This window comes from Malurus melanocephalus, unplaced genomic scaffold, assembly GCF_030028575.1.
Source record: "Malurus melanocephalus ecotype Western Australia unplaced genomic scaffold, MMel_1.1 scaffold_26, whole genome shotgun sequence".
Lineage (NCBI taxonomy): Eukaryota > Metazoa > Chordata > Aves > Passeriformes > Maluridae > Malurus > Malurus melanocephalus.
The window spans coordinates 2965709-2991982 of NW_026623258.1; the positions used below are offsets into that span (position 1 = coordinate 2965709).

Consider the following 26274-nt stretch of genomic DNA (forward strand, 5'->3'; position numbering starts at 1 on the left):
ACACACAGCATTCCTTTCCTAATGTGTTTTTGCAGATGGACTTTTAAGTGTGGCTAGGTAATGTATGGAATTGCCAAACTTGCAGTTAGCTCAGCCCTTTAATTGTGCACATTTCAATAGCYTTTCTATGTACAAAGGAGTATAAGAGAAATGTGGAGTATTTTAAACTGCTGAAAGAAATGGATTTGATGATGATCCAAATACTGTCAGTTGTGTTGTACCTGTACCTTCTCACTATGTTGTTAGAAACTTTAACCTTGGCAGTAAGTTCAACTGTAGAAAACTAATTTTAGCAGTTATTTTAGTTGTAAAAAATTACTTGAAGCATTTATAAACCTAATTTTGTCCCAGTCTCTTATGATGTTTACTGCTTTTTCTTTTGATGTCCGGTTAATGTTCAAAGACAGAAATACTGGTCTGCAGTTTGTGTTTAGAATATTTCAAGGAGAGAAGAAATGCTCACTGTATGAGACTGTCTGCACTACTAATCCTTGTCTTCTGTTTTGTAGGATACCAAGTACTGGCTCCCACTGCCTATTACGATCAGACTGGTGCCTTAGTAGTAGGCCCTGGAGCGAGAACTGGTCTTGGCGCACCAGTCAGATTGGTGGCCTCAACTCCTGTTCTAATTAGTTCTGCAGCAGCACAAGCAGGTAAATATTCATCCTCCAGRGTTTTCTTTCACTTCTCTGCTGAATCTTAACAGTAATGTTGATTAGTATTTGATATTATTGTTTTCTATGCATCTGTGAAGTTTTCTAGTTGTGAAGGATATACTGTGCATACTTTTATTATTCTGTCTCCTCCTGTTCTCTGAGACTGCTGTTTCTCAGAGATGTYGTTTTCCATTTTTAATTGGAATTTACAGTCCTCTTCCCATACATCCACAGGCATGTTTCTGCAAATGTTACTTGTCAGGTAGGAACATTTTCTCCTTCCTCTCCCCATGCATGATAACATGCACTTCTCATCAATCCCCTCAATGGTGTCCTCTAGGAAGTATCATTTCATTGCTTCGGCCTGGCAGAAGATGGACTGCTCTGGAGCCTTGCTATGTTTTTCTCAGGAAAATATTTTCTCCTGAAAAGTGTGGCGAGGAAAAAGCTTTGTATAGAATGGAAAGTAAAAGAGGAGAGTTAGTTATATCAGCAGTCTAGTTGCCTTCTTTTTTCCAGTTGTAAGATCTAGTATTATTTGACTGAACCATTTATTGCATTTGTTAAATTAAAATCCAGAATGCTWGCCCTGGATTAATTAACTTAATCTGTTCAGAAAATTAGATTTTAAGTTATTCTATAAGCATCTTTCTCTGTGTAGAACTCGCTTCTGACAGTAGCTGAAGATGATGTTGAATGACTCTTAGCTAACAACTCTGCTACTGCAACTTTAGATAGAAAAAGTTCAGTAAACTGTAATGTGTTATATGTTTACACTGAAAAGTCCCTCAATTACATTAACAATTCTGCAGCCTTGATTAGCCCAAAACATGTCTTCACTTTTTGCCTTGAGTAATTAAGATTGTGCAATACTATTAAGTGTATTTTATCCTTTAATATGTAAACTTCCGCTTGTTTTAAGAGGGCTTCAAGAAAATACAATTTAGTTCTGAATAGTCCATTTTCAGTCAGAAATGTTCGAGAGAGTAATTATGATTGAAAACATGTGTTTTACAGCTGCAGCTGCTTCAGCTGGAGGAACAGCAAACAATCTCGCGGGAGCCACGAACGGTCTATTTCGGCCACTTGGTGCCCAGCCACAACAACAGCAACAGCAAACAAATAGTAGCCTACAATCCAATTCGTTTTATGGCAGTAACTCTTTGACCAATAACTCCCAGAGCAGTTCCCTTTTTTCACATGGTCCTGGCCAACCAGGAAGCACATCTCTTGGCTTTGGAAGTAGCAGCTCTTTAGGAGCAGCTATCGGCTCTGCACTTGGTGGATTTGGCTCATCAGGTAGGTTGTTAATATAGTGAGGACATTCTGTGAGACTTTTATGTTGAGCAAAAAAATGTATCCGTATCAGGCCTCRTATATACACATATATTTCTAAAAAGAATGCAAAAATAGGTTGTTCAACTTTAAAACAAAATATAGGGGAATGAAAAGTTCTTTTTATTTCACTTGGGTTCTGTATACAAGATGCATTTTTGAACAATATCCTGTAGTCAGAGGTATTTCCAAAATACTTTTCCATAYTGATCACTGTACTCTGCCCCAGAAGTTAGTTACTGTTTTTCAGTTAGCTGATTTTGTTTTCAAGGAAGTCTTCATTCTCTGGTTAAAGTAGTAATTGATGATATTGAAAATATGCATTCKTTTGTTGTAATTTTCATATCAGAAAATTCCTATTTTTTTCAAACAAATTAAGTAGCATATGACTTTCTAAATTTGATCTAATATTGAAGTGCTTGTTTCCCTAACATTTTTAAAGGATTTATGAAACAAAAATACTTAATACCCAAGAATAGTCCTTGTTAACTCTAGCAGGTTTAATCCTAGACATAGTTAAGCCTCTAAATAGTTCTGTGCACATTTGAGACCTTTAATTATTTCAACAGATGCTCCTAAATATTATTAACCTGTTTGTGTTTAAAAAAAAATAAAATCACTCTATCATGTTTCTGCTTTAAAGCAGAAATTTCATATTCATGCAGTCTTTAAACATGCAAGGTAGGTTTTCTTATATTTCAGATTCAGTTTTAGTAAGGCAAGAGAAATTTTTTTTTTAAGAGTATTTCATTTTGCTATTAATGTCTAAGTTTACAGCATTGAATTGCTTATTATTACTAATATTATTTTAATGAAATCAGTGAAGCATGTTTAATCTTAGGTATGTTGCAGMTGGGTAGAAATTGGGGGAATTGTATGTACTCTAGCAGTATTCTTTTCAAAATCAAGGTAAATTAGCCCTAAAGAAAGTAATTTTTTAAAAAGTTGTTACAAGATGGCTTAATATATGGGGAGAAAAAACAGAAGGAAAACCACACCCCTCAGTGTTAAGATATGGTAGTTGTTATTTGGTAACTAAGTGTGACTAGTGACATCAAATATATTGCAAACCAGCACAGAGGTTTTCTCAGTGTTGTTTTTCATAAAATAATCAGAAAAAATATTTACTTTAACAAAACTAATGGTAGGAAGTCCAAAATCAGGTTTTTATAGTGATCCTGTCCAATACTTGATTTTAAAGAGAAGACTCAAAACATCCCATGCTCAGTAAAAAACCCAAAAACTGTAGGCTACTCAGTAGTATATGTTTTCTTAATTTTCCTTAATGCCACAGCAAGTAACTCTTATTTACAAAATTGTGCTATCCAAGTGTATGTTACATAAAATAACTTYTCCTGAGCTACTTGTAGGGTTTCAGTGTATCCTTAGCAGCTATGTTTTACTCTAGGCRCAGTTTCATTACACTGGTGGATAGTGATAATAAATATATGCATTTAATGCAGTGTACCTGTTTAAGGTCCCTAGATAGAACAGATTTAAGTCATAAAAGTTGTATCCAGCATTATCTGAAGAACCTCTATAGAACACAAATTTTAGTTGTGTATCTACTTAAGAAAATCAGCATAGCTTTTTCTGGCACAGGAGATTGAGCCTTTTTCTTGTAGCAAAGGTCAGTTCCAGAGCTTTGTCCAAAGCCCTCAGCACAGAAAGTGCATGCTGAAATCTTGCAGCAGTATCCARGGTGATTTAATTAGCATGGTAGTTTGCACAGGAAAGCAGGAACCCTGTGCTTTTGCAGTTTGAGAAGTGCTGATGAAAGGTGCTATCTAAACCTGAAATATTTATTAGAATATTAATATTCCAGTACTATAGATTATTATAGTATTATTAGAATAAAAGTATATTGAAAGTGCCCTTCTGCCAAGTACAAATTGTACTTGCCCAATAGCCACTTCAAAAAAATGCTTCCTGGTTATTTATTTATTTTTTAGCATTCTGACCTATATGTAAATATGAATTGAATTACACAGATGAGCACTTGAACAAACGGTATTCATGCATATTGAGGCAAATTGAAAAAAAGTTTTCTTTTTTTATCTGCCAAGGTTTCAGCTTCTTTGTAACTCCCAACAGTGTGTTGAAAAGGTTGAATTTCAGTTAAAATATAGCYATGAAGACCTGATAGATGGCAGAACACATTTTGCCCTTATGTTTTCAGTTTTTGCAGGGGRAAAAATAGCTGCAAAAAATTGAAAGGTGAGCATGTTCTAGCTTGAATGACTGAACAAAGTAACAACTGAAMGCAGTAAACATACCATATAAGTGACTGTATGTACTTACAGTCTCTGTTCTTTTGTAATAAAAGTTATTCATACTCTATTTTAAAGGTTTAGGTACATGATGATAAGTTAMTGCAGCTTAACAGGTAGCCAAGAATTAGATGAACTATGGCAGCTTTCCAGATGCCTTCTCCTGGCTTGTAGCAACTGTAAAGAAATTGCATTAGCTCAGAGAGGGGGGAAGAGGAGTAAGATAATGCAAATTATCTTCTGGGTTTTGTGAACTTTGCTTGTGTGTGTGAAAATGAAGCTCAGCTGGTTCATGGTAACTTGTTAAGCTGCARTAATTTAGCTGAGTAAGAAACCCTGAAAGATGGAAAAATAACAATCCATTGTGTAGCATTGTATTAACATTTATATGGTTCACTGAKCCAGAGCCTGTAGAGCTGGTCTCAAAGCTTGAGATTTCTTTCAGCTGTTACCTTAATTTGCACTTCTGGTTGCTTATTCTCAATCTCCTTGCTTAGTTACTCCAGTATCTTTYCCTTCCGGCTTCTCCTCTAGTATGTCTTCCTTCCCAGTTTCCAGGCAACATTTATCTCCTGCTTCCCTCCCGCTCCTAAGTATGTTTCTGTTTCTACTTGTACTGTGTGGTGTTCCCATCATCAGCTTACTATTCCAGTCTTTTTGCCCCACAGTCACATAAACCTTCTGCAGCCTAACTTCTCTTCAGAACTGCTTTCTTCTCATCCTCAGTCTCACTCAAGTGCTTGCCAGTTTTTCTTGCAGTCTCTTTGTTGGCTCCTTTGTCTGACCTCTCTTCTTCCTTCTGGTTTCCTTYTTTCTCTTTCTCCCCTCCCTAGTCTAATTCTTGTGTTTGGCTTTTGTCTCCCCTGCACTTGAAATGAAAAACTTCTTTCTGCATTGCTTCATGAGCCTTTCCAACACAAGGTGGAATCTTGGACAGCAGTTTTAGAGTCTGTTTTTGACATGGCACACTGAAGTTCAATTACAGGCACAACCTTATTAATCAGCCACCTCTGACATTCTGTGTATGGTCAAGAGTTTAAGTTTTCAGCTACAAGTTTGTAGCAGATCTATGCTGAACTTGGATGAACTGATTTTTCAAAGATTTTTACTTCAGTCCAAGAGTGTAAAGATTAAGGTCTCCTGCTCGCTTATTTGGTTTGAGTGCATGAAAGCATTAACTTCTCRAAGAGGAAGATAGTTTATTTTGATAAGGATAAAGCACCTTTCTTTGCCAGTATTTCTGAAATGGCATTGTTTAGACTGAAGTTCTATAGAAAATTTTGTCTAAGCGAGTTCCTGCCCTGAAAAATAGTAGCCAAGTTGTTAATGCTATGAGAAAACAAATTAATGTCTTAAAATGTGAAATTGCAGGTGACCTTTATATTGGTCCTTGCTACTAGCTTTAATAAGAAGATACTTGAAAAGGATAAAGGTTATGGAAGTACAAAATATGACCTTTCCTTTTTAAATTGAAGTAGTCAATAGCAGTTATCAATTTTCCAAATTCACCTTAAGAAAGGTATCTATTATTAAAATATCCATAATCTTGGTTTGGTTTATGAGTATAATAATGTTCCAATGTTTAAAACAGGCACTCTAGTTAAATATTTCAYTACTATGCAGCAGATACTAGAATTTAACAGTTATAAAAACTTTATATTTTTCTCCTGTTTTGTCCTAGACTGCTTATGGCCCTGCTGAACAATGCAGTGCAGGATAACCAGTCCTTCATTAATACATTATCCAAAGCCTCTAGTCTGATTTGACTTTCAGAAACACTGATAACAGTAAAATCACTTTAAATTTCTCACCTAATTTTCTATCTCTGCTCTGCTTCTCATCTTCTTGGCCTATTCCCTCTTTATAATATCTTTTCAAAACCCTTCTTTGAGAGCCATAATTCTCATTGGGAATTTTAAGTAGTGATTTTTTTTTTCTACAGGTGAGGGGTTTGCAAATGAGGAAGTTCAGAAACAGCTGAAYAGCAATATAAATTATTTTGTGAACCCTTAAACAACAACTTACTGCCTTTCGAATTTTCCTGAAATGAGTGTCACTGTCTGACTAATAATTTACGGTGGGAAAAAAATTATCAAATAATTTAGTGGCAATACTTTTAGAATCATTTATTCTATAAAGTGACAGTGTAATCTAATCTTGTAAATTCCATATTTGTCCCAAAGCCTGAAGCCAGGCGTTTAAAACAGAGTACTGCAATATTACTGTGAGAAGTCTAGTGTGAAATGTTGAATGACATGGACGTTGGTGAAATTACTTGCCAGTGGTATGTTTATACCCACTTAGATTTACCTAAAAGCATGTGTGGTTATCACAGTAATTGTCTTTGTCATAACGATTGCTGTAATTATTGTGATCGCATCTGTTGTTGCCCAGCTGTAGTTGGGGATAGGTTTTATTCAGTTGACACTGTGTAATTAGGGTCTTTTTATTTCTTCTTCAGTTGGCAGTTCTGCAAGTAGTAGTGCCACAAGGAGAGATTCTCTATCTACTAGCTCTGACTTGTACAAAAGATCTAGTAGCAGCCTAGCACCCATAGGGCAGCCATTTTACAATAGTCTGGGATTTTCCTCCTCTCCAAGTCCAATAGGCATGCCTCTGCCAAGCCAAACGCCAGGACATTCACTTACGCCACCGCCATCACTTTCATCACATGGATCCTCATCCAGTTTGCATTTAGGTAAAAAAAACAAAAACAAAAACCAAAAAAACACTTTTTGTTTGTATGTGTGTATGTATTTCTATGTGTAAGATATATGTTGCATAAGAGATGTCACATTACCTTTGCTGTTAAACAGTTTTGTAATGAAGAGGGGCCATTCCTGAAAGGTGAAGGGCACGTTCAGATGTTCATTGATTTGACAGTGGAGGGCACTCACCTTTTGGCAGTATCGGGCCAACAACTGATTTTTCTTYCCTTGCAGAAGCCCAGTAGAGAGCCCAGTGAGAATTAATTGGTCATTTTTCTATTGTTTCCACAATATGATAAGCAAAGGTGCCTTATTTTTGTTTCGCCTTCAGTGTGTTACTTTAAGGACATTTTAGAGATTTGTTTAATAGTGAAGTGATGTTGATTAATGCCCCTTCCCATGAAAAAGTAGAAAAGTGAGCAGTGCTCTCAATGTAAAATGTATTAAAAGGTGATTTTTGAATCATTCAACTGCATGGCCCAGATACTTTGCCAGGAAGACAGTAGTTTATCACCAAGCTTATGGAAGGAGAAAAAAAAAGGCATTTGTCAAAGAAGTAGAAAAGGCATTGTCAGTGGTGGCTCTCTGTTATCAGATGCATTTTTAAAGGAATGCTGATAATAATTTCTGAAATGGTTTTTTGGCTAGYTAAATGACATGGGAGCTCAACCTTTCTTTAAAAATAATTTAAAATAAAAATCYAAAGAAACCCCACCGCAATATACAGTCTATTCAAAAGATAATGCCTCTAACCTGAGGTTGCCTAATACATTTTTTCCTTTCTGCTGCAAATATTTGCAGTCATTTAATTCGGATGCTAAAATCATAGAGTTAAAGTGGATATAATTCAAGATTGAGTTGCCTGTTGCTCCAGTAACTATTCATTGCACCGTTTGCAATAGGCACCCTAATCCTCTGTGCTTCTCTTAGTGCAAATAAAACAGGAAAAACATTTTTAAAATGTCTACCAGAATACACCTTAAGTGAGAAATGTGTGAGTGATTTGTCTAACAAGGTTAAATAATTAAGTTGTATTACATTTACAGTACAGTATCCCCATCAAGGTTAAGTGCTGAATACCCAAAGTAAAACTGGGCAAGGGGATGTTTCAGCACGTTTTATTTTTTTTTACTTACCTTTTTTCCTTTTTCAGGTCTACAAAGTGCACCTTTGGGCTGAGACCAAGCATGGAAAGTTTCAGCCCAAATGGAGGCTTTTGAGAAAGTTCTGAACATCTGACAATGGGGTTATCATGGAAATCTTTTTCTTTCTTTCTTTTCAAAGTACTCTCACCATAGTTTTCATATTGCTGAAAACTATACTTAAACCAAATTTTGGAAGGCATTATCTAAARTTTAAAACATTCAAAGTTTTGTTTGTTTCACATTTGATGAATGTTAAAAGACCTTTTTTCGGTTCTGAGAAAATAGGCTGTGGTCAGTATAGAGGATTGGCTCTATCAGCAGAAATTGTTAAATACTGACTCTGACCCATTTTGAACTGTTTGGCAGTGTGAACTAAGCCTAGTAGCTTSTTAAAATCATGTACTAGATCAGTGTGTAACAGCCAGAATATACAGTTGTACTCTGAAAATTGACACAACCTTGTTGGCTTTCATTTGTCCTCTTCATCTTCCCAGTGAAGTGGACCTTGATTACTGATAAACTTCTGGCTATATTATAAAATCGGCTATATTATAAAATCAGCCTGAAATTTGGAAATKGAGGTCTTTTGGATATTTGCTTTCACAAAAATGCAGAAAAATGCAGTAATTTTTTTAGCCATTCTGCCCTGTGCCATATTTTTGCACAGTTACATTCAATGTGCACCTTCTCAGAGTTTTAAGAGTATTTCTGCAGTTAATTGTCTGTCTTAATATATTTATTCTGGTGCGTGCATCAACCACTCTTGGAAGCATGTTTTGTTATCACATACAAAAAATAAACATGAAAAAATCTAAGCTTTCTGACAGAATGAGAAGTTACACCTGAAAYTAACAGGGAGTGTATCTTAAGGCAATGGTTATCATGTAGTCACTTTTCAGAGTAGAACAACATTGTAAGTTCATGTCTGCATGCAGTTTCCATTGGTATTCTGATAATGCCTGTCAAATGCAGCTCTGCCTCCACCTTCCAAACTTATCCTGCCTGCTTGTATCAACAGGTTCAGCTAAGTTTAACTCCTATTTTAAATGGGCATCAAACTCGGTTGCTCCTGTTTCAGCCACCAGAATCTAGAGCACAACACTGGGAAAGGGTGCATGGTTTTATAACCCCTTTGTCAGACACTGCTGCAATTTGTAGCTTAAAAGAATAATTTCCCTTTTACAAGAAATTTGTGATATTTACTGTTTTTATCTCTTCTCACCAACTTTTATCCAACATCCTAAAATAGGAATGTGCTAGTGACTTTGTGCTAGTGTAAGTTTTCCTGTATTTRAAGGGATTTGTCAGTTGTCTGTAACTGCTTCTTTACTGTAACCAGTTGGAGCAGTAAGGTCATGAATTTGAACTACCCTTTCACTCCCAAGTACAAGGAACTGCAAGAGGAAGTGTTTTAATGATGTCATAAAAATATCCTTTCAGATTGGTAGTCCTAACCCTGTTTGACGGTACACTGGAGCATTTTAAGAGTAGAGTTTTGGTGTAGAGTAGGAATTTTTAAAATCTGGGCATTTGGAGGTAATTATTTTCTGCAAGTTGCAAGCGAAGCTTGTTAGCAGTTCAGATTGATGTTTTACCTTCAGAGATGGTCATTCTGGGTTAGAGTAAAGGCCCCTTGGCAAGGCAGTATGGGGAGCTTTGGATTGCCCTACTCTGTAGGGTTGTACTAAACCAGGCATAGTAAACACTTGCATTGATTCCTAAAATATACAGAGATACGTGTAATTCTGTTTTCCGTATGMAGATGAAACTTTTAGCTGAGGATGAGATGAAACAACTTTTTCACAGATGAACAAATACTTTATAGAAATTAGGTTTAAAGCATTTATATACRTGTTATGTGTGTTACTAGAAAATACTGCTGACACATGTAAAATAAGTTACTATGTAGTAGATATGTTTTCTGTCTTCATTAGAAATAATTGAAAAAATACTTTGATAAATACTAACAGACTAATGCTATCAAAATRAATGTGCCTAGATCTAGWTTTTAATGTTTTTTCATGTTCTCCTTAACATTAAAGATGCTACCTATRTTAAGGAGTCAGTAATTTAACATSCTTTGTGTCCTTGAAACTTACTAAGGCTCTGTTTTAGATGATCTATATCCCCTTTATATCTCTGTGCCTTTTCTTCCCTGTGGATTAGCCACAGGGATTTAGGTTCAATTAAACTGTAAAACAACTTAATATTAGYCTGTGGTTTGGAGATTTTTGTTTTATGAGATCAGAAATGATAGCTAATTGATTATCTGGAGAATGAACTGCACACTTAATTCCCCAGGAGTTTGGAATTGTGTGACTATACTGATGTGTAATAAGTATTTTAATTTTTCAGTGCTTTATTCAGTAGGGTATTTCCCCAAATAACTTAGAAGACCTAGGCTCTTACTTTCCTCATTTGGAGAAGAAAATAGGCCATTGAAATCACAAATTTGTCCACATATATTAAGTACCTAAGACAATATGCTTTTATTTTGGGAGTTTTACTGTTTTTCAAATCTGCAGAGTTGCCACTGAGCCATAACATTGCTGTAATAAAAGGTTATGTGAGAATAAAAGCTAATTACTTATTAAATTACTCTTTTTTTATAATAGTGTCCATTGTTTTACAAGGTTCTGCTTTCTGTGTGCTTTTGAGTACTACAGGTTCTTCTAGGCCCAGTGGATGTGCCTTCAGCCTTCCTGTGTTATTGTCCTCCTTAACATGATTGTCTGAAATAGTTTCACAGGCTAGTCAGGAGCCTCCCAGTTGCAGAATAGTTGTCTTACAGGTCTTAAAAAGTGATGGTTCCCAAATTAGACTGAAAAAAGTCTTGATAATCCYGAGCAGGAAACGTATATTGCACATACATAGCATATTTGTTAAAAGCTATCAAGTTTCTTGATTTCCATTTTAGTTTCTGGATAAATTGTTGCATTTAACTTACAGAGATGAAGGCTTAGTAAAAAAAAAAAAAAAAAAAAGTGAAACAATTCCTCATTACATATGCAATTCTATGACCTTGTATGTTGACTGTGAGCATATGATCAAAACTGTGCTCTTTGTTTCTGGCACAGAATTGAGCATGTGATGAGTAGAGCAGAAGAGAAGCTGCAATGGAARAAGTAGCCTGTAACTTCATTTCAAATGGGCTCTGGTGCCCTCTTGTGATATTAAATAGTGTTACTGCACAGCATGTGCAGGGGAGCCAGGATTGCACTTGTGTATTTACCTAGTCCAGATGAGAAATACCATCATTTCAGCTGTATAACTTCCTTTGTTCTTTAAAGGCCATTCCTAGAGGAGAAATTATTGTAGAGCATCACTCTGCATACTGCTTCACCTGCAGAATATTGGTTTTTTTTTTCCTTTTGGTTGTTGGTACCATGCTGCTATCAGTTCTTTTCTGGAAATAGTTGGAAATTGTGTTTGTCAATGGAAAGTAAATATGATCGTTAGAAAAATTTGATTTTCCTAGCTGTAAAGAATTATGAGACTTTAATTAAAAAGGAAACCTAGTGGTTTTTAAAAGKTATTGTGTGGCATAAAGTATTTGTTGATGCTTGTCACGGAATTTTGAAAAGTAATTTTAAATTCAATAATTCTTTCTATTTTAGGGCACAGTACTGTGCAGTACAATAAATGGGATGCTTGATGTGTTGTGCAGAGCACTAACATCTCAGATTCTGGTACTGGAATTTGACATTTTGAGAAAGATAACTTCACCATTAATACATGTACAGTGCACTGTAACACTGTTGGCCTGGCCTTAAAAATACTTAGAACCAAAAGGAGGCTTGGCTGGAGCACAGTCAGCTGTTTTCTGGGATTTTTTGGTTTGGTTTTTTTTTATTTGGTTTTTTTTTTTTTAATTAAGTTTGTGATAGAGCACCATTCAACCAGCACACACTGCAATTTGTTTTAAATTCAAATTTAGGGCTTCAGTTGCAATGTTACTTTCTAGAAAGGAGAACARAATGCTTTCCTTTTCCAATTCATACTCAACACTTTTAGGGAGTGTTTGGCTTTGGATTTTATTGGATTAGTTAGGTTTTAGTGGTAGAATTGAGGTTTCTATGTGAGAATTTATTTGAATTTTTGTGCTTGTAGTATAGTAAGAGTATCCCTCCAAAAAGTCATACTGCAGTTGGGAAAAATGTGTTGCATGCTTTTTATGATACTTGCTTCTTGTTGTAAAGTGAAGGGGAGAGGCCTRCTTGGAGGAGTTCAGAGTGACATGAGCTGATCAGAGAGCAGGGTGTGAGGAGAAATGTGCAGGACTGTGGGGTGACAAGAACTGTAGGTGGAATCACTAGCAAAAAGGAGTGGGACCTAGACATAGGATAGCAATTCAGCTCTTAGTAAGGAAAGATGAAGTATTAGTGAGAGTGATGAGTGTTTGTGCTACGAAGAAAGGGGGCTTCAGTTTGATGTATCTGTGGTTGTTGGAGAATTAAKTAGAGCATTCTTAGTTACTCGGTATGAAATTTGATGTATTTATTGCTTAGAAGAGGTACCAGCTTGAAAACTTGGGATGCTGAAGTCATCAAATAAYCCGCAGGACAGTTACAGCATGACAGGAGGCACCACATGTGCCTCCCCAAAAACCCCTTAACACACTATAAGTTGGAATTGTATCTCAGTAGGGACTGAAGGGTAGTTCAGATTTCATGGTCTGTTATGACACAATTGGCTAACTTCAAGATTACTAACAAGGGTATAAGCCACTATCACTTGTGAAGTGGAAATCTGCYCACTAAGATTAAGCCCCACCCAGTTCTAAAGTTTCTGTAAGACTGAGTGGGTTCTCACTTTACCTGCCTTGATATATTCTTCTAATAACATTTCTTTTCCTGGTGCCCTTCACATAAAATAAAAATGAGGAGGAGGAGAATGGTTTTATTTATTGCAAGATAAACATATCTAGCTCCTCCAGCCATAATGAGGTAAATATAAATAACAAGACAACATGGTTGTTTTCATTGGCTCCAGGGTGTATCCATAGTTTTAGTACACTTGCTGTTTTGCTGTTGCTTCTTTTCCTCCGGCTCTTACTGACAGAACTGCTTCCTTGTAGGGGGACTGACAAATGGTAGTGGTCGCTATATTTCTGCAGCCCCTGGAGCCGAAGCCAAGTATCGCAGTGCAGCGAGCACCTCGAGTCTCTTTAGCTCCACCAGCCAGCTCTTCCCTCCTTCGCGCCTCCGCTACAGTAGGTCTGACATTATGCCTTCGGGACGCAGCCGATTGCTGGAAGATTTCAGAAACAATCGTTTCCCTAATCTTCAACTAAGGGACCTTGTTGGACATATTGTTGAATTTTCCCAAGACCAGCATGGTTCTAGGTAATTATTATAAGAATAGTTAATAATATTGTACTGCTTTTATTAACATCAAACTTTTGAATGAGGTGCTAGTCATCTTAATTCAAAGCATGCCATTGATTGGAGYACATACTCTTAGGCTGACCTTCTCTAGGAAATTTCATTGTAAAAGCAGTTTTAATTTAACTGCTTGTAGAAGTTTCTCAATGTAGAAATAGCTTCATAGCTAGACTTGTAAACTCTAGGTATCAAAAAGGTATTGAGTAAGAAAACAAAATATGTAGCATCTGGATTGTAAAACTATTTTTGTCAGTACATCATCAGGTACTTAGTTACTGTTACTCTTTTCATCTTTAATGCTTTTCAAATGAAAGTTTTTAACTCTTAATTTTACTAAAATGTATCCTTTTATATGCAAAGGCACTACTTTCATTTTAATAAATTTTATAAATGCTGACCGCTTTYTTTAGAGTTTTGAGGTGTCTCATTGAAACAGTGTTTGAGAGGTTTTCCTGTTGTTGATGCAAAGCAAAATGTACTTTTTTTTGTGCTTAGATTTATACAGCAGAAGCTGGAGCGAGCTACTCCAGCTGAGCGCCAGATGGTATTTAATGAGATCCTGCAAGCAGCCTATCAATTGATGACYGATGTGTTTGGAAACTATGTAATACAGAAGTTCTTTGAGGTAAGCATAGCACTAAGTGTATGGATGGACATGCAAATGAAATGCTGTAAATCKGATTAAATTTAACTGGTCTTTTTCATAACATCATAGCAGAATTCTACATGACTTCCTCAGAACCCAAGTGTATAACGCTGCATACGTGTTTTCTGTTCTATATCCAGTGCTTTTTGTCATATTGGGCACAGTTTCCCCTTTCTGGTAGTGCACGTGTTGGTGAACACTGGTGAATGCACAGACTGCAGTCAGGCTTCACAAGCCTCTTATCAGAACTTAGACTTTCAGCAGATGAAAGGGAACATAAATACTTGAAAGATGCATTTTGTTGGATACTGCATCGTGGTATGGAATAAGTCTGGAAAACACTCTTGCACTCGGAACTGYGTGAACTTCATCCAGTGCTGTGTATGAGGAAATTCCCATAAAATGTATTGAGGCAGAAAAATTTCGAGTAAGGGCTATTTATTATGAGATACGTCCAATATTACTGTAATTAATAKTTTAAACAGATTTGTTTTGTCTTAAAAACTATGTGGTTAAAAAAAAGGCCTTTTCAAAGAATTACAAGGTTTTGCTTGCAGAGAGAATTAAAAATAATACCTGTGTCCTGGGCAAAATTATATGTAGAAAAAGTATCTAGTGTAGTGTACTTTAAATCAAGAGCCTTATCAAAGTATCTAGGTTGATAGAAGGTGAAGCTGGAAGTGTCCAATAAGGAGTAAGATACTTGCTGTAAACAAGAATGTGTTTTTAATGAATGTATGAAACAATGTGCTCCCCTTTTTYACTCCCTTTTTGATTTAACCAGTCAAAATCCGTACTGAAAAGTGTCCCTGACATCTGATATGCAAGATCTTGATTTTGTTCAAGAGTCATAATTTGCTGTTTTTTCTATAATATTAAGTTGGACGAATATACAGCTTATCATTGTCAGTTGAGTGTTTTTATCTTAATTCTGCAGAACAGTTATCACGAAAAAAGTGCACGTGGACTTACATGTAGTAGGGGACCTCAGGTCACTGTTTAAATAGGCAGGRGAAGTTGGTCGAGCTTTCTTCAGAGCTGGCTACAGGTTAGGAGTTTGACAATCCCCAGCAGTACTGCAGGAATATTGCTGTGCCACTGGCTGATTGTCCAGGTGGTCACTTCTGTGTCCTCTCTTACAAMTTTTGAGATAGCAGGGAAAATCTGATTTGGATTCATACATAACAGTGATCTGTGATCCATTTGCCCAGTATATTTTAAAAAGTGATTTATTGCACTTAAATATTCCTACAGACAGACAATATAAACTATATTGATTTCTTCTGTTGTCTTTCAAGGTCATGCATTTGATARCAGGTATGTGACTGGAAGTGGAATATTACAAAATATTGCATTTAGAAAAGAAAAGMTTCTGGTAAATATACCTACCAAAAATACTAAGTGAAAAGTGATTCAAGTATTAAAATCATGTACATGTTAAAAATATTTAGAATGATACTTAAATTCCAGCATGTTGCAATATGTCTTCATTTGTTAACAGCATATTTATTTTCTTTTAGTTTGGAAGCCTGGATCAAAAGTTAGCCCTAGCAACACGCATCCGTGGTCATGTTCTGCCATTGGCCCTGCAGATGTACGGCTGTCGTGTTATCCAGAAAGCCCTTGAGTCAATCTCACCTGACCAGCAGGTAATTGTAAGTTAGAGCAATGCTTTTTTATTTTATTTATTTATTTTTATTGTATCTGTTTTTTACTTGATTAAATCCTTGATTATTCCCTTCATCATGAAATATCTAGGGGCTGAAATAGTTGTTTAAATTAAAATACTAAGGTGCACAGTTAATACCAGTGAATATGAAGATTGGAGTCAGGATGAAATGAAATTTGCACCATGAAATGAAATTATTCCCCAATGAAATGAAATTTTAGGGGTGGGGAGTGGTGGGGAGATATTATCGTAAAGACAAGGATAATCTTTGTTTTTCCAGAATGAAATGGTGAAAGAGCTGGATGGCCATGTTCTGAAATGCGTGAAAGATCAAAATGGAAACCACGTTGTACAAAAATGCATTGAGTGTGTTCAGCCCCAGTCACTCCAGTTCATCATTGATGCATTCAAAGGACAGGTAGAGTCAATGGTTCATTTCCTCCTTGCAGGTTGCTGAGATTCACAATAAAAGATTTGGAGGTCTTTGTCCATTATTTGCATTGACAGGATAGCATTTGGCACTTTGCACTCAGCTTGTTTTAAGTAGMATGAAAAAGGGATTATGAAATGGAAATGCTGTTGGGAAGACAGTTAACATGCTGTAAAAAGATGTGTTCATTGGAGAAGATGCTCTAGAAAGACTTGTTTGGATGTATTATAAATTAACCTGGTGGATGTAATGTAAATATATACAAGGCACTTTGTGTGCCCATTTTTGTGGTTTGTGATAATATMATTTCCTTCACAACTTCTGACTGGGCCATTTTTGATATGATAATAAAGTATGTGCTCTTTAAAAATTATGTTTTCCTCTCTGTTGCTTGTATTGCAAGGTGTCTTTCAGTGTTTCCCAATGAATGCCAGTCCTTAAGGAGCTGCAGTGCTGAAATACACTAATCTGTTCCCTGCATATGGACTAGTGTTGAGTGAAGAGCGGGGGTCATATTTGTTTACTTCAGATTGGGGTTTTTTGTTTTGTTTCCAAAAAAAGTTATTGCTATAAGATTGATTATGTGCTGCAGGCTAGTGAATATGCTGCAGCTAAATAACATTTTAATCCTCTGAGACAAGCGTGTGCTTTTATAGTCTTGAGAAGAATTGTAAAAATCTTATAACTTGGCTTTATAACTAAATTTTACTTTAATGGATGGCCAAATGTATTTCCTAATAAAATCTACAAAATCTTTCTCATTTTACACAACAACAGTACCTGAATTATTGTTGTACACTGTAAATTGCATACCAAGGTTTCTAGGGTTGGATCTTATTACATCAAAGAGTGTATGAGGTACATGAGATGCATTTTCTAAACTGTTAATAGAGCCCCTTGACTGAAGTGTGTGTGTTTTTTTTACTGAACATGCATCCACCAAGTAATTATATATGGAAAATAATAGCTAATATGAAGTAGCAAATGAAAAATTACACACTTGATGACATGCGATGTCAGGTAACAATACGTACAATTTTCTCTTGCCTGCATCATTTTGATTGGTGTCCAATCATAGAAAATTCTGTGTTCAGTCCTGACCAACACTAAAATGTTTGGAATTAMTCTCCAAACCACAAACCTAGCTTCTGGAGAAGCACGCAGAAGGAATAAGCAAGATTTGGTTGTATGTTTTGAATAGTTATTTACAAACTTCATATCTTTAACTGGGAACTTGTTTTGCATGCTGRAACATGAAATTGGTGAAAACCAACCACCATAATTGAATTCCTTTTGATAAGTGTCAAAGTCTTAAAATGTGAAAATTAAGTGAAAAGGAAAGCTTGAAAGTTAAACAGCACTTAACTAAGGGTSATACTTCCAGGCTTTCCTTTGCAACTATGTAGGCTAGAAACATTGTAATGAACACTTGGKTTCTTARTTTAATGGTTTCTGGAGTCCTTCACACACAAAAAGCTGCTTTTTCATCTTTTCGTGACTTGTGCTGGAAATGTAATTCTGRTCTTGGCAAGAAAAACTTTTTCAAATAGTAGTTGGTATGTTCAATTCCATTTTKAGCACAGTAATATTGGTATAGATGAGAGCTTCAATTGGTTTAACTTTARTTTGCAATCCTATTTTCAAGGTATTTGTGCTTTCAACTCATCCATATGGTTGTAGAGTAATTCAGCGTATTCTGGAGCACTGCACTGCTGAGCAGACTTTGCCAATCTTAGAAGAACTCCATCAACACACAGAACAGCTAGTACAGGTTAGTGCATGTACACTCATTTTTAATGCACTTTAGAGTTTATTGTTATCATAATATACTCCTGTATCCTAGTTTAAATGCATTTGCCTCTTTTTGGTTTTGTAGACATTGATATTTTGTTTTTCTTTCCTTCCATAGTTTTAATGAAAATGAATTTGGAAGTTGGGAGGCAAAGAAGATATAAAAAGCCTTTTTCTTACACTTTTGACTGTAGCTTGGTGTTCAGGGGAATATTACAGCTGTTAAAAAGTATGATCTTAAATTTGAGGACTTCTTTCTTTAAAAGGATAAGAGATACTYTAGTAAAACACTGGTTTTACAGATTATTTACATTTTTCATGTAAAGTTTGTGATCCATTAAGTAATTCTTGATGGGATATTTCTTGCATCACTTTGTTTCTCTAATGCTGATGTCATTGTATTTTCCTTATATTCATGCAAATAATAATTTCAAACTTTATGCTCATGTACAAAAGCTATCTGTATTTATTACTTGGTATGAACACAAACGAAAATTGAARTAATCTTATTTTCAGGATCAATATGGAAATTATGTTATTCAACATGTACTGGAGCACGGTCGTCCTGAAGACAAGAGCAAAATCGTTTCAGAAATTAGAGGAAAAGTTCTAGCTCTGAGTCAGCACAAATTTGCCAGGTATTGCACAACTTACATACATTAAAGATTTATGGACCTTGTAAAGTTGTAGTATTGAATTTATTTCCTGTGTTACAAAAATGATAGGGTTTTTCTTTCTACTGTGTATCCTATTTCTATAGAGATGAATGGTAGTGGTATTTTTATACGAGGTTTGGGGAAAGGAAGAGGCAAATGCTGTAGCGAAACAAAGGAGATTCTGTGGGCTTCTGGGATGGCTTTTGTTCACTTTGTGCAAGTGCAGGGAGCAGGTTCCAGGGTTTCATGTGAGGATGCCCAGAGCCAGGTGAAAAGCTCTGCTGGAACTTGGGTGATGTGCTGATGGCARTAAGCTGGGACTTGCTGACTCTCAATCCAGTCTACTAGTTTGCAAGCATAAAAAGGCAAGTTTTAAAAGGTGGTAGTTCAGTCTGACAAGGATTTTCTGCCTAAAAAGTCTCAAAGACTGCTGTAGCAGGCCTGAACTATTCTGAAATATCTGAAATGAGAATCTAAAGCTAATCCTTTTGTGCTTCTTGCTGAAATGTAGATTATGTGCCTTTTGCTAAGAAAAAATCCACTTCAGGATTAATTTTGGCTGATTTAGTGAGACTGGCCTTGTCATCAAAATGAAGTAGAAATGTACTGTGACATTATGGRGGCATTTGTTTTAAAAATCGCTAGCAAACTAGTAACTTGCTTAATTTCTAAAGCACAAATTTGGGATCAGGATCATTTCKCTATCTTACAAACTTTGATGGCCTTTCCAGCTTCTGAAATAACCTGGAAGGTCAGAGACTTGATCTACAAAAGAATATTTGATGAATCTCTGATGTAGGCATGTTCCTGTGAAGTGCATTTATTCAAAAAAGCTGGAGTCTTTGGCTTTCTCTGTTGTGTCTTCAGAGGGCCCAATCAAAATAGATGTGCTAGAACACATCTACTGCCTGAAGTTCARTATACTATGTAGGTCCAGTGGAAAAGTCTCTCCTACAAAATAGTAAGTATCAGAAAATAACGTTTCCACATGGATGAAATAATAGGGATATATAATCCTGTAACTTCCTTGGTCACTAGACTGAAGAAGTGGAAATCAGGAGTTGATGCATTTGCAACATGCTTTTTACTGGTGTCGAGAACCCTAAAGAACTGATAAATTTCCAGATAAATTTAAAATGAGTACCTGAAAGAATGTTACGCCTCCAGTCCCTTCATGCACTTGCCTTATTTTTCAGCAAYGTGGTAGAAAAATGCGTGACTCACGCGTCGCGTGCCGAGCGAGCCCTGCTGATCGACGAGGTGTGCTGCCAGAACGACGGCCCTCACAGTGCCTTATACACCATGATGAAGGACCAGTACGCCAACTACGTCGTGCAGAAGATGATAGACATGGCYGAGCCCGCCCAGAGRAAGATCATAATGCACAAGGTATGTGTGTGCATGCTTGGCACTGATTCAAAAATACCATCCTTGCGAGTTTTGCTGCTAGAGCGCCTTTCCATGCAGACATAAAACTCACTGCTTGTGTTATCTAGAGCTTGATGTATAACCATGACATTCAGTGGAGCTTTAGAAAGCAGRAAACATTCAGGTCTCTGAGCACTGAGCTGAAAAAAGGAAAGTTTCAGAAGTTGGATTTCATATCCTCTTTGTGCCAGCTTTTATGTGAAAATACTTGTAACAGGAAAATGTAGTATCTGTCATCACTTTTAATGTTACAAAAGAAATACAGGTTTCTGATTATGGGTATAAATCCATTCTACAGTTCTCCCAAAAGAGATTCCCACACTTCTTAGCATACAGGCACATTCCTAATTAAGAATATCCAGACATGGAGAAAAGTGCTGTTGCCATAATGGCCCAGGGCTATTTAGCACAGGGCCCAGGGTATTCCTGCCAGAACTCTTCTTCCCTCAGTCATCAACAGGACTCTCCCACGGTTGTTTGGTGAGTCAAAATCACCAGTGTTACATCTTTCCAGAAAACTTCCAAAGCTCTGACATATAGGCTTCTCTGGCATCTTTTTATGTAGTTTCAAAAAGTGTCACCTCTACTTAAAAATATGGATGTTAAAAAAAAATGTTTCTTATTACAGATTCGACCCCACATCACCACTCTGCGTAAATACACCTATGGCAAACACATTCTGGCCAAGCTGGAAAAGTATTACCTGAAGAACAGTGCTGATCTGGGGCCAATTGGTGGACCACCAAATGGGATGCTGTAAAAGACAAAGAGAAATGGAAGAAAAATTAAATTGTGAATTATCAAAACCTACAACTTAACTCTAAATGTTCTGATTTTTTTAAATCTATTTATTGACTTTGTTCATCCATTTGTAAAATTTTTATTCTTGTGTATATTTTTGGGGAGTGAATTGTTTAAAAAAAAAAGAAAAAATATCTCCAGCCCTGATCCGGAGACCTATCAGATTGGATGGCTGGCAAAGCACAGAATGCCTGTATATGATGTAATTGTATCAAAATAGCTGTCACATATTTTGTAAATTTTTACCTTGTAAAGTCACTGAAATAGTTTTTAAAGGGAAAAAGTACAGTATTCTTTTAATACACTGGCTTGCAATCTGGTAGGTCTACCCAGCATCATAGCACAACAGGTTTATAGAGTTGTATATAGAATTAATCCTTATTTTTCCCTTTTGTGTGAAGTCTTTTATACCAGATTAAAATTGATCAGCTGCATAAACATTATTTAACATGTTGAAAAGTTAAGTTGTATTTTGGTGGTTCACAACATCCTATCCAAATAACAAACGGGGCACAGCAAATTAAAGTAGGGAATAACAAAACAATGGAAACTTTAAAATCCTGGGTTTTGGCACTTGCTGTGGATACAGGTTTTTTAAAATTGTGCCCTAAGGTTTTCTCTAACAATGTATTAAAAATAAAGTGCTGTATATACTTATATATTTCATTGTTGTACAAGGTAGMGGGATTAAAATGATGGTGGTACTTCCATCCAGTAAAGTACTCTGTTGGAAAAGGAGTGAACCCTGTATTAACTTTACAGTCAGTTTTACAATGCAGGAAGAGTAGAGATTTGTATTTTTTTATTTTGCATATAGAATTGTAAGGATTTGAAAGTGTTGAGCATTTATTTTGCTTTCTCACTGTAGATGCGACAAATAGGTAATGATAAAGAGAAGGGGCCACTGAAAAGTAAACTTGATAGCTCAACATTTAAGCATGATTGAATAAATATTCAGATAGCTTTTTGCTTCCTATAAATATATGCATTGTATACGTGTAGTTAATAGGTGTAAGTTTACAGTTTGAAAACAAATCTCTCGTTTCGATGTTTATTACAAAGCCTTGCTAATTTAGTAGTGATGCTTACCTTGGTTGTACAGATGTACATTTGTAAACCTTCATGCTGTAAATGTAATTTGTTTTACTCCTTTTTGGGACAAAAATTTGCATTTTAGTGTATATTCATATCCCCATTCCCTTCTTTCCTCCTGGCATATAGTGTTGTATAATGTAAATTTATTTCAGCAAATCAAGAGTGATTTTTTTAAAATTCTATCTTTATATGGTTTCAAAAATATGAACCGGCTTTCTTTTTATCTATTGTGAGAAACATTATGTTTTGTTTATAACATAGCTGTTGATTCTGTTCATATGGACACTTTGGGAAATCAATCTGTTCAAATTTTAAATCGGGATTAATAAGCATAGTAAGAAGTGGACTGAAATATTTGGTTAGCACAGAAACCAATGCTTCTTCCATCTTAATAAATGTGGCATGATTTTTTTGTACAGAAGAGTACTGTATTTTTGAATAGCCTTCTCCCAGCGTAAAGCAAATATGTATGATACTGTCAATTTTTTTCTCTGGACATATGACATTGTAACAGTAACATAAAGATGATGTACATATACAAGCGGCCTTATGTACATTTCCCAATGATCTTTTTAAGGCAGAATTGTGACCATATGTGTATAATTAAAATCCTTTTTAATCCTTTGCCTATGGAAATATTTTGGAAAAAGCTTACTTTGTATATTCAGTTTCTGAAAGATAAAGAAAGTGCTTTGTATGTTGTTGAAGTAAGTATTTTGTGTAAAATGTTCATTTGGATGGCTTAACCTAAAGTTTTGATCAACATGATAGTTTGGAAACGTCTTGAGCATTGATCAAATAAAAGGCTGTTTTGGTAGGGGTGTGATCACAAGAAAGAAAACAGTAGTGGTATAAACTTGTATGAGGAATTTTGTCATGTTACTGTTGATACCAGGGTTACATAAATGTTACTAAAGCAGACATCTGAGGTGCTGCGTTTCTAATGGTAGTGMTAACTCATTGATAGGCAAATGGGAAAGTTTCTTCTGGCCTACTTCCAGCGTCTGCATGAAGTGAAGTAGTAGGCCTCGTTATTTTGAGTAAGCACAATTCCAATTGCCAAGTAGTTTTTTGCATGGCAGTTCACAAAATTCCTCTCCAGAGGTACAAGCCCTGTCATTGAAACCAGAGCTTTCCCGTAGTCACCCAAAGGATAACTTCTGAGCCACTGCCTTGGACACATCAATTCTCCTCAGTGACTATCTTTACCCTGTGTACCTGTGCCGYGTGTTAGAATCCACAGAGCCGACATTCCTTCAACATGTAAGACAGTATGTCAGGCTTTCGGGGATGTCCAGGCAGAAACTGATCATGTCCCAGTACTTTGTCCCTGCAGCACTCATGCCATGGTTGAATTTAAACAGTCCTGTAACTGTCATCCTTGGTGCTTTCAGTATCTTGAGTATAATCTTCCACTTGCTCTCCTGAGATCATTTGTGCACAAATTCTATCCAGGAACATGAAAATCACTGGATTTCCTTTCAACTATTTTAGGGTTTGGGTAGAACCACTAGACTTTTTGCTCAAGTATTGCTTTTTGATATAGATTGTTTATGGACCAGTTTGATTAGGTTTGACTCCAGGTGGCTCGTTTTGAATAATGTAATGTTCACATGTATATACTGTAAAAATCAAAATGAAAATGTGTGAATAACACTGTGTGAAATATATCTGGTCTTGTGTTTTTCCTGTAGGAAACCAGCCATACTCTCAGTTACTGACTTACCTGTACCCGTTGGAGCTCAGCTTTGGGAAGGCACTCACTCACTTGATCTGATGGGAATTGGGCAATTACTGAAGAACCCTGGATTAGATCATTAAATTTCCAGAGGGCAGTTCTGAGCAGCTAAACCTTCCTGTTTTCTAAAAAGTCTTAACTAGATGTCATTAAAGGCTGCAGCCTGGTGACAGTTTCTTTGTGCATGCCTGAATCCAGGATGAGTTCTGGAACATTTGAGCAGATTAGCTTTTAAATGAGAGAAGAARTTGTTAGCTCTCTGTGGCATCCTTGGATCCACACTCATTTCAGTTACTGCCGGAGATGTTTCTCAAAAGACTGTTTTTAGCTTAAGGTGTGAAGTGGTCTGACAGCACAGGAAGTGAGCCTGCTGGGAAGTAACTCACCTAAGGGGCCCCTGTGGATAGAACAGTCATAATGCCCATCCCTCCTGACTTTTCCATCAGAGCATGGAGAAAATGGAGCTTTTGGGGTCATGATATCTAGACGTTTTAAAGTGCTGATGCAAATGCAGAAACCGATTTAGTCACTCTTCCCTCTGCTCTAAGAACAGGCATTTGAAGGAGAAGCTCATGGTTCACCATAGCATAGTAGCACAGCAGTGGGGTTGGGCTCCATGAGAATGTTTGATGCTCAGCATTCTACTAACTCAGAAAATGGGTTAACAGTGGGGTGACAACAACTCCCACCATGTCATTCAGGAAAGTAAAGCTGAGAGAATGATTGCAAAAGCATTTTAAGATCTAGTGACTGGTCATTAAAATTGCAGATTGCATGTAAGTCATGCATTTGGGRGTGAAACCCAGGGCAGCACTTGGCCCCTGCAGTCAGGGCAGCTGCAGCACTGCGGTGTGGAATTCTGTGTGGTGGTGGTTGGGCATTGTGTGTCCTGAGAGCAGCAGATCCTGTCCTTGTGATGACAGTTCATTTACTGCTTCAGCAAAGGGAAGGGGAAAGCCATGAGCTRTGTGGTCTGAGCCGGGCAGGAGTGRCTGTTGGTTTTTTAACTCAGAGGATCACAGCGTACCAAGCTGAAGTCTCAGTCTGTGGGCAGCACTGATGCTGTGATGAGCTACAGGCAGTGCTTCACTCTGCCTGAAGAGTTTTAGATACACAGGCACTATCTGTGCCCAAAGGATGCTGATTCAAGCACCTCTTGGCTCGGGAATGAGGAAGCTTGGTTCCTGTCAGGGATAAATCCCTYTTGGGGCTCTGCTTGGTTCCTGGTGTTAGGCTAGGGAGGTGTGGGAGAACTTGGCAGGTATAGATCCTGCCACCCAGGAAGAGACAATTTGAGAGATGCTGCGGAGTGAGCCTGAGGTGTTGGCTCTCCTGTGCAGCAGAGCAGCCCAAGCCTCCCCAACTCTGTCATCAGAAAGGGTTAAAAAGCAGCACCATTGTCACAGAAAGAGTCACACACAGAAAGGATGGAAGGATGTTCATAGCACTCCTGAACAGGACATGGGCTTTCCCGAGCTGGTGCAGGAAAAGAGGTAACTGCTTTAGCCAAGAGAATGAAACAAGTCCTGACATCACACGTTAGGTGTCAGAACACWGAGGGTGTGGGRTGGGGAAGCAACCACTCTCATCRMGGTGGGGAGCAGTAGGGAAGCCCARGCTTAGGGATTTAACTGTGCTGCTGCTCATCATTGAGGAGGTGCAGGAGCGTTTCCTCTGTTGGACAGAGCCTGCTCCCTTTGCAGGCCGGCTCTGTGGTTAGGGAACTTGCCCAGCAAACGAGATGCTTGAATTAGTTTCCTCTACCAGCCTCAGGGTTTTGAACCCACCTCCCTCACTTCACAGGCATTTTCCTAACCACAAGGAGCTGGGCGGGTTCACTTTCTACTCCTGAATTTGGGCTGGGCTTTTAGCACAGCTTGAACCATTCATTGCATCACAAAGAGCACAAGATGGAGCATGACTGCTAAAACACGCAGGTGGGAGTGGGTAGGTTGTGCGCCTGAGATCCTTGTCTCCACCTCGATTCTCCCAGACTCACTTAATGCAAAATATATCTTGGGAGCAGCATTCCCCCATCATTATCAGACTGGAAACTTTCCAGAGGCTTTATAAAAAGCAGCCRAAATGTAGGAAGAACTATTCTAAAGACCCTCTTTCTTTCACTAGTAAGAACAAACATTGGAATAAAACATTCACCCTCTCACCAGCATCAGTACTCTGGGCAYAGGAGGCCTTCTGCCTCTTCCTCCTCTGCTTGCACAGTGCCTACCCAACCCTAAACTCCTGAGATCTGCAAACAAGAGCCAGGGGCACATTGCAGGTGACACAGCTGGTGTACAAGCCCATGGATGGGATTGGGAGAAGCCCCTCAATAGCTGAGCCCTAATAAGCTTCGTTTCAGACTTGCCTGGAGGGTTCAGATWTCCTGGCAGCCGCACAGCACAGCACCGCAGCCCTTCCTCAGCCTGGCTGCTGGATCTTTTCCCAGCCCAGCCCGGGGAGGGGGGAGCAGCCCTTCCCCAGCACAGCAGCGCTCAGGTGGTGGAGGCTGTGGGGAAGGC

At 37.4% G+C, this 26274-nt stretch overlaps 1 protein-coding gene across 12 annotated transcripts in view; it reads left to right on the plus strand.

The window, feature by feature from the left end:
• The window catches only part of PUM2 (pumilio RNA binding family member 2), a 67402-nt gene extending 43706 nt beyond the window's left edge, over positions 1-23696 (plus strand). For 7 of the 12 annotated variants that reach the window (XM_057390446.1, XM_057390447.1, XM_057390448.1 and 4 more), the window contains exons 11-21: positions 510-653; positions 1674-1955; positions 6723-6959; positions 13192-13459; positions 13994-14123; positions 15665-15799; positions 16094-16231; positions 17889-18014; positions 18551-18672; positions 19887-20079; positions 20747-23696. In XM_057390446.1, coding sequence (XP_057246429.1) covers positions 510-653; positions 1674-1955; positions 6723-6959; positions 13192-13459; positions 13994-14123; positions 15665-15799; positions 16094-16231; positions 17889-18014; positions 18551-18672; positions 19887-20079; positions 20747-20878 — 1907 coding nt within the window. In that variant the 3' untranslated portion in view covers positions 20879-23696. The remainder of the gene's footprint in view (positions 1-509; positions 654-1673; positions 1956-6722; positions 6960-13191; positions 13460-13993; positions 14124-15664; positions 15800-16093; positions 16232-17888; positions 18015-18550; positions 18673-19886; positions 20080-20746) is intronic. The other 5 variants (XM_057390449.1, XM_057390442.1, XM_057390440.1 and 2 more) reach the window with 3 other exon arrangements.
• The last annotated feature ends 2578 nt before the right edge of the window (positions 23697-26274 follow it).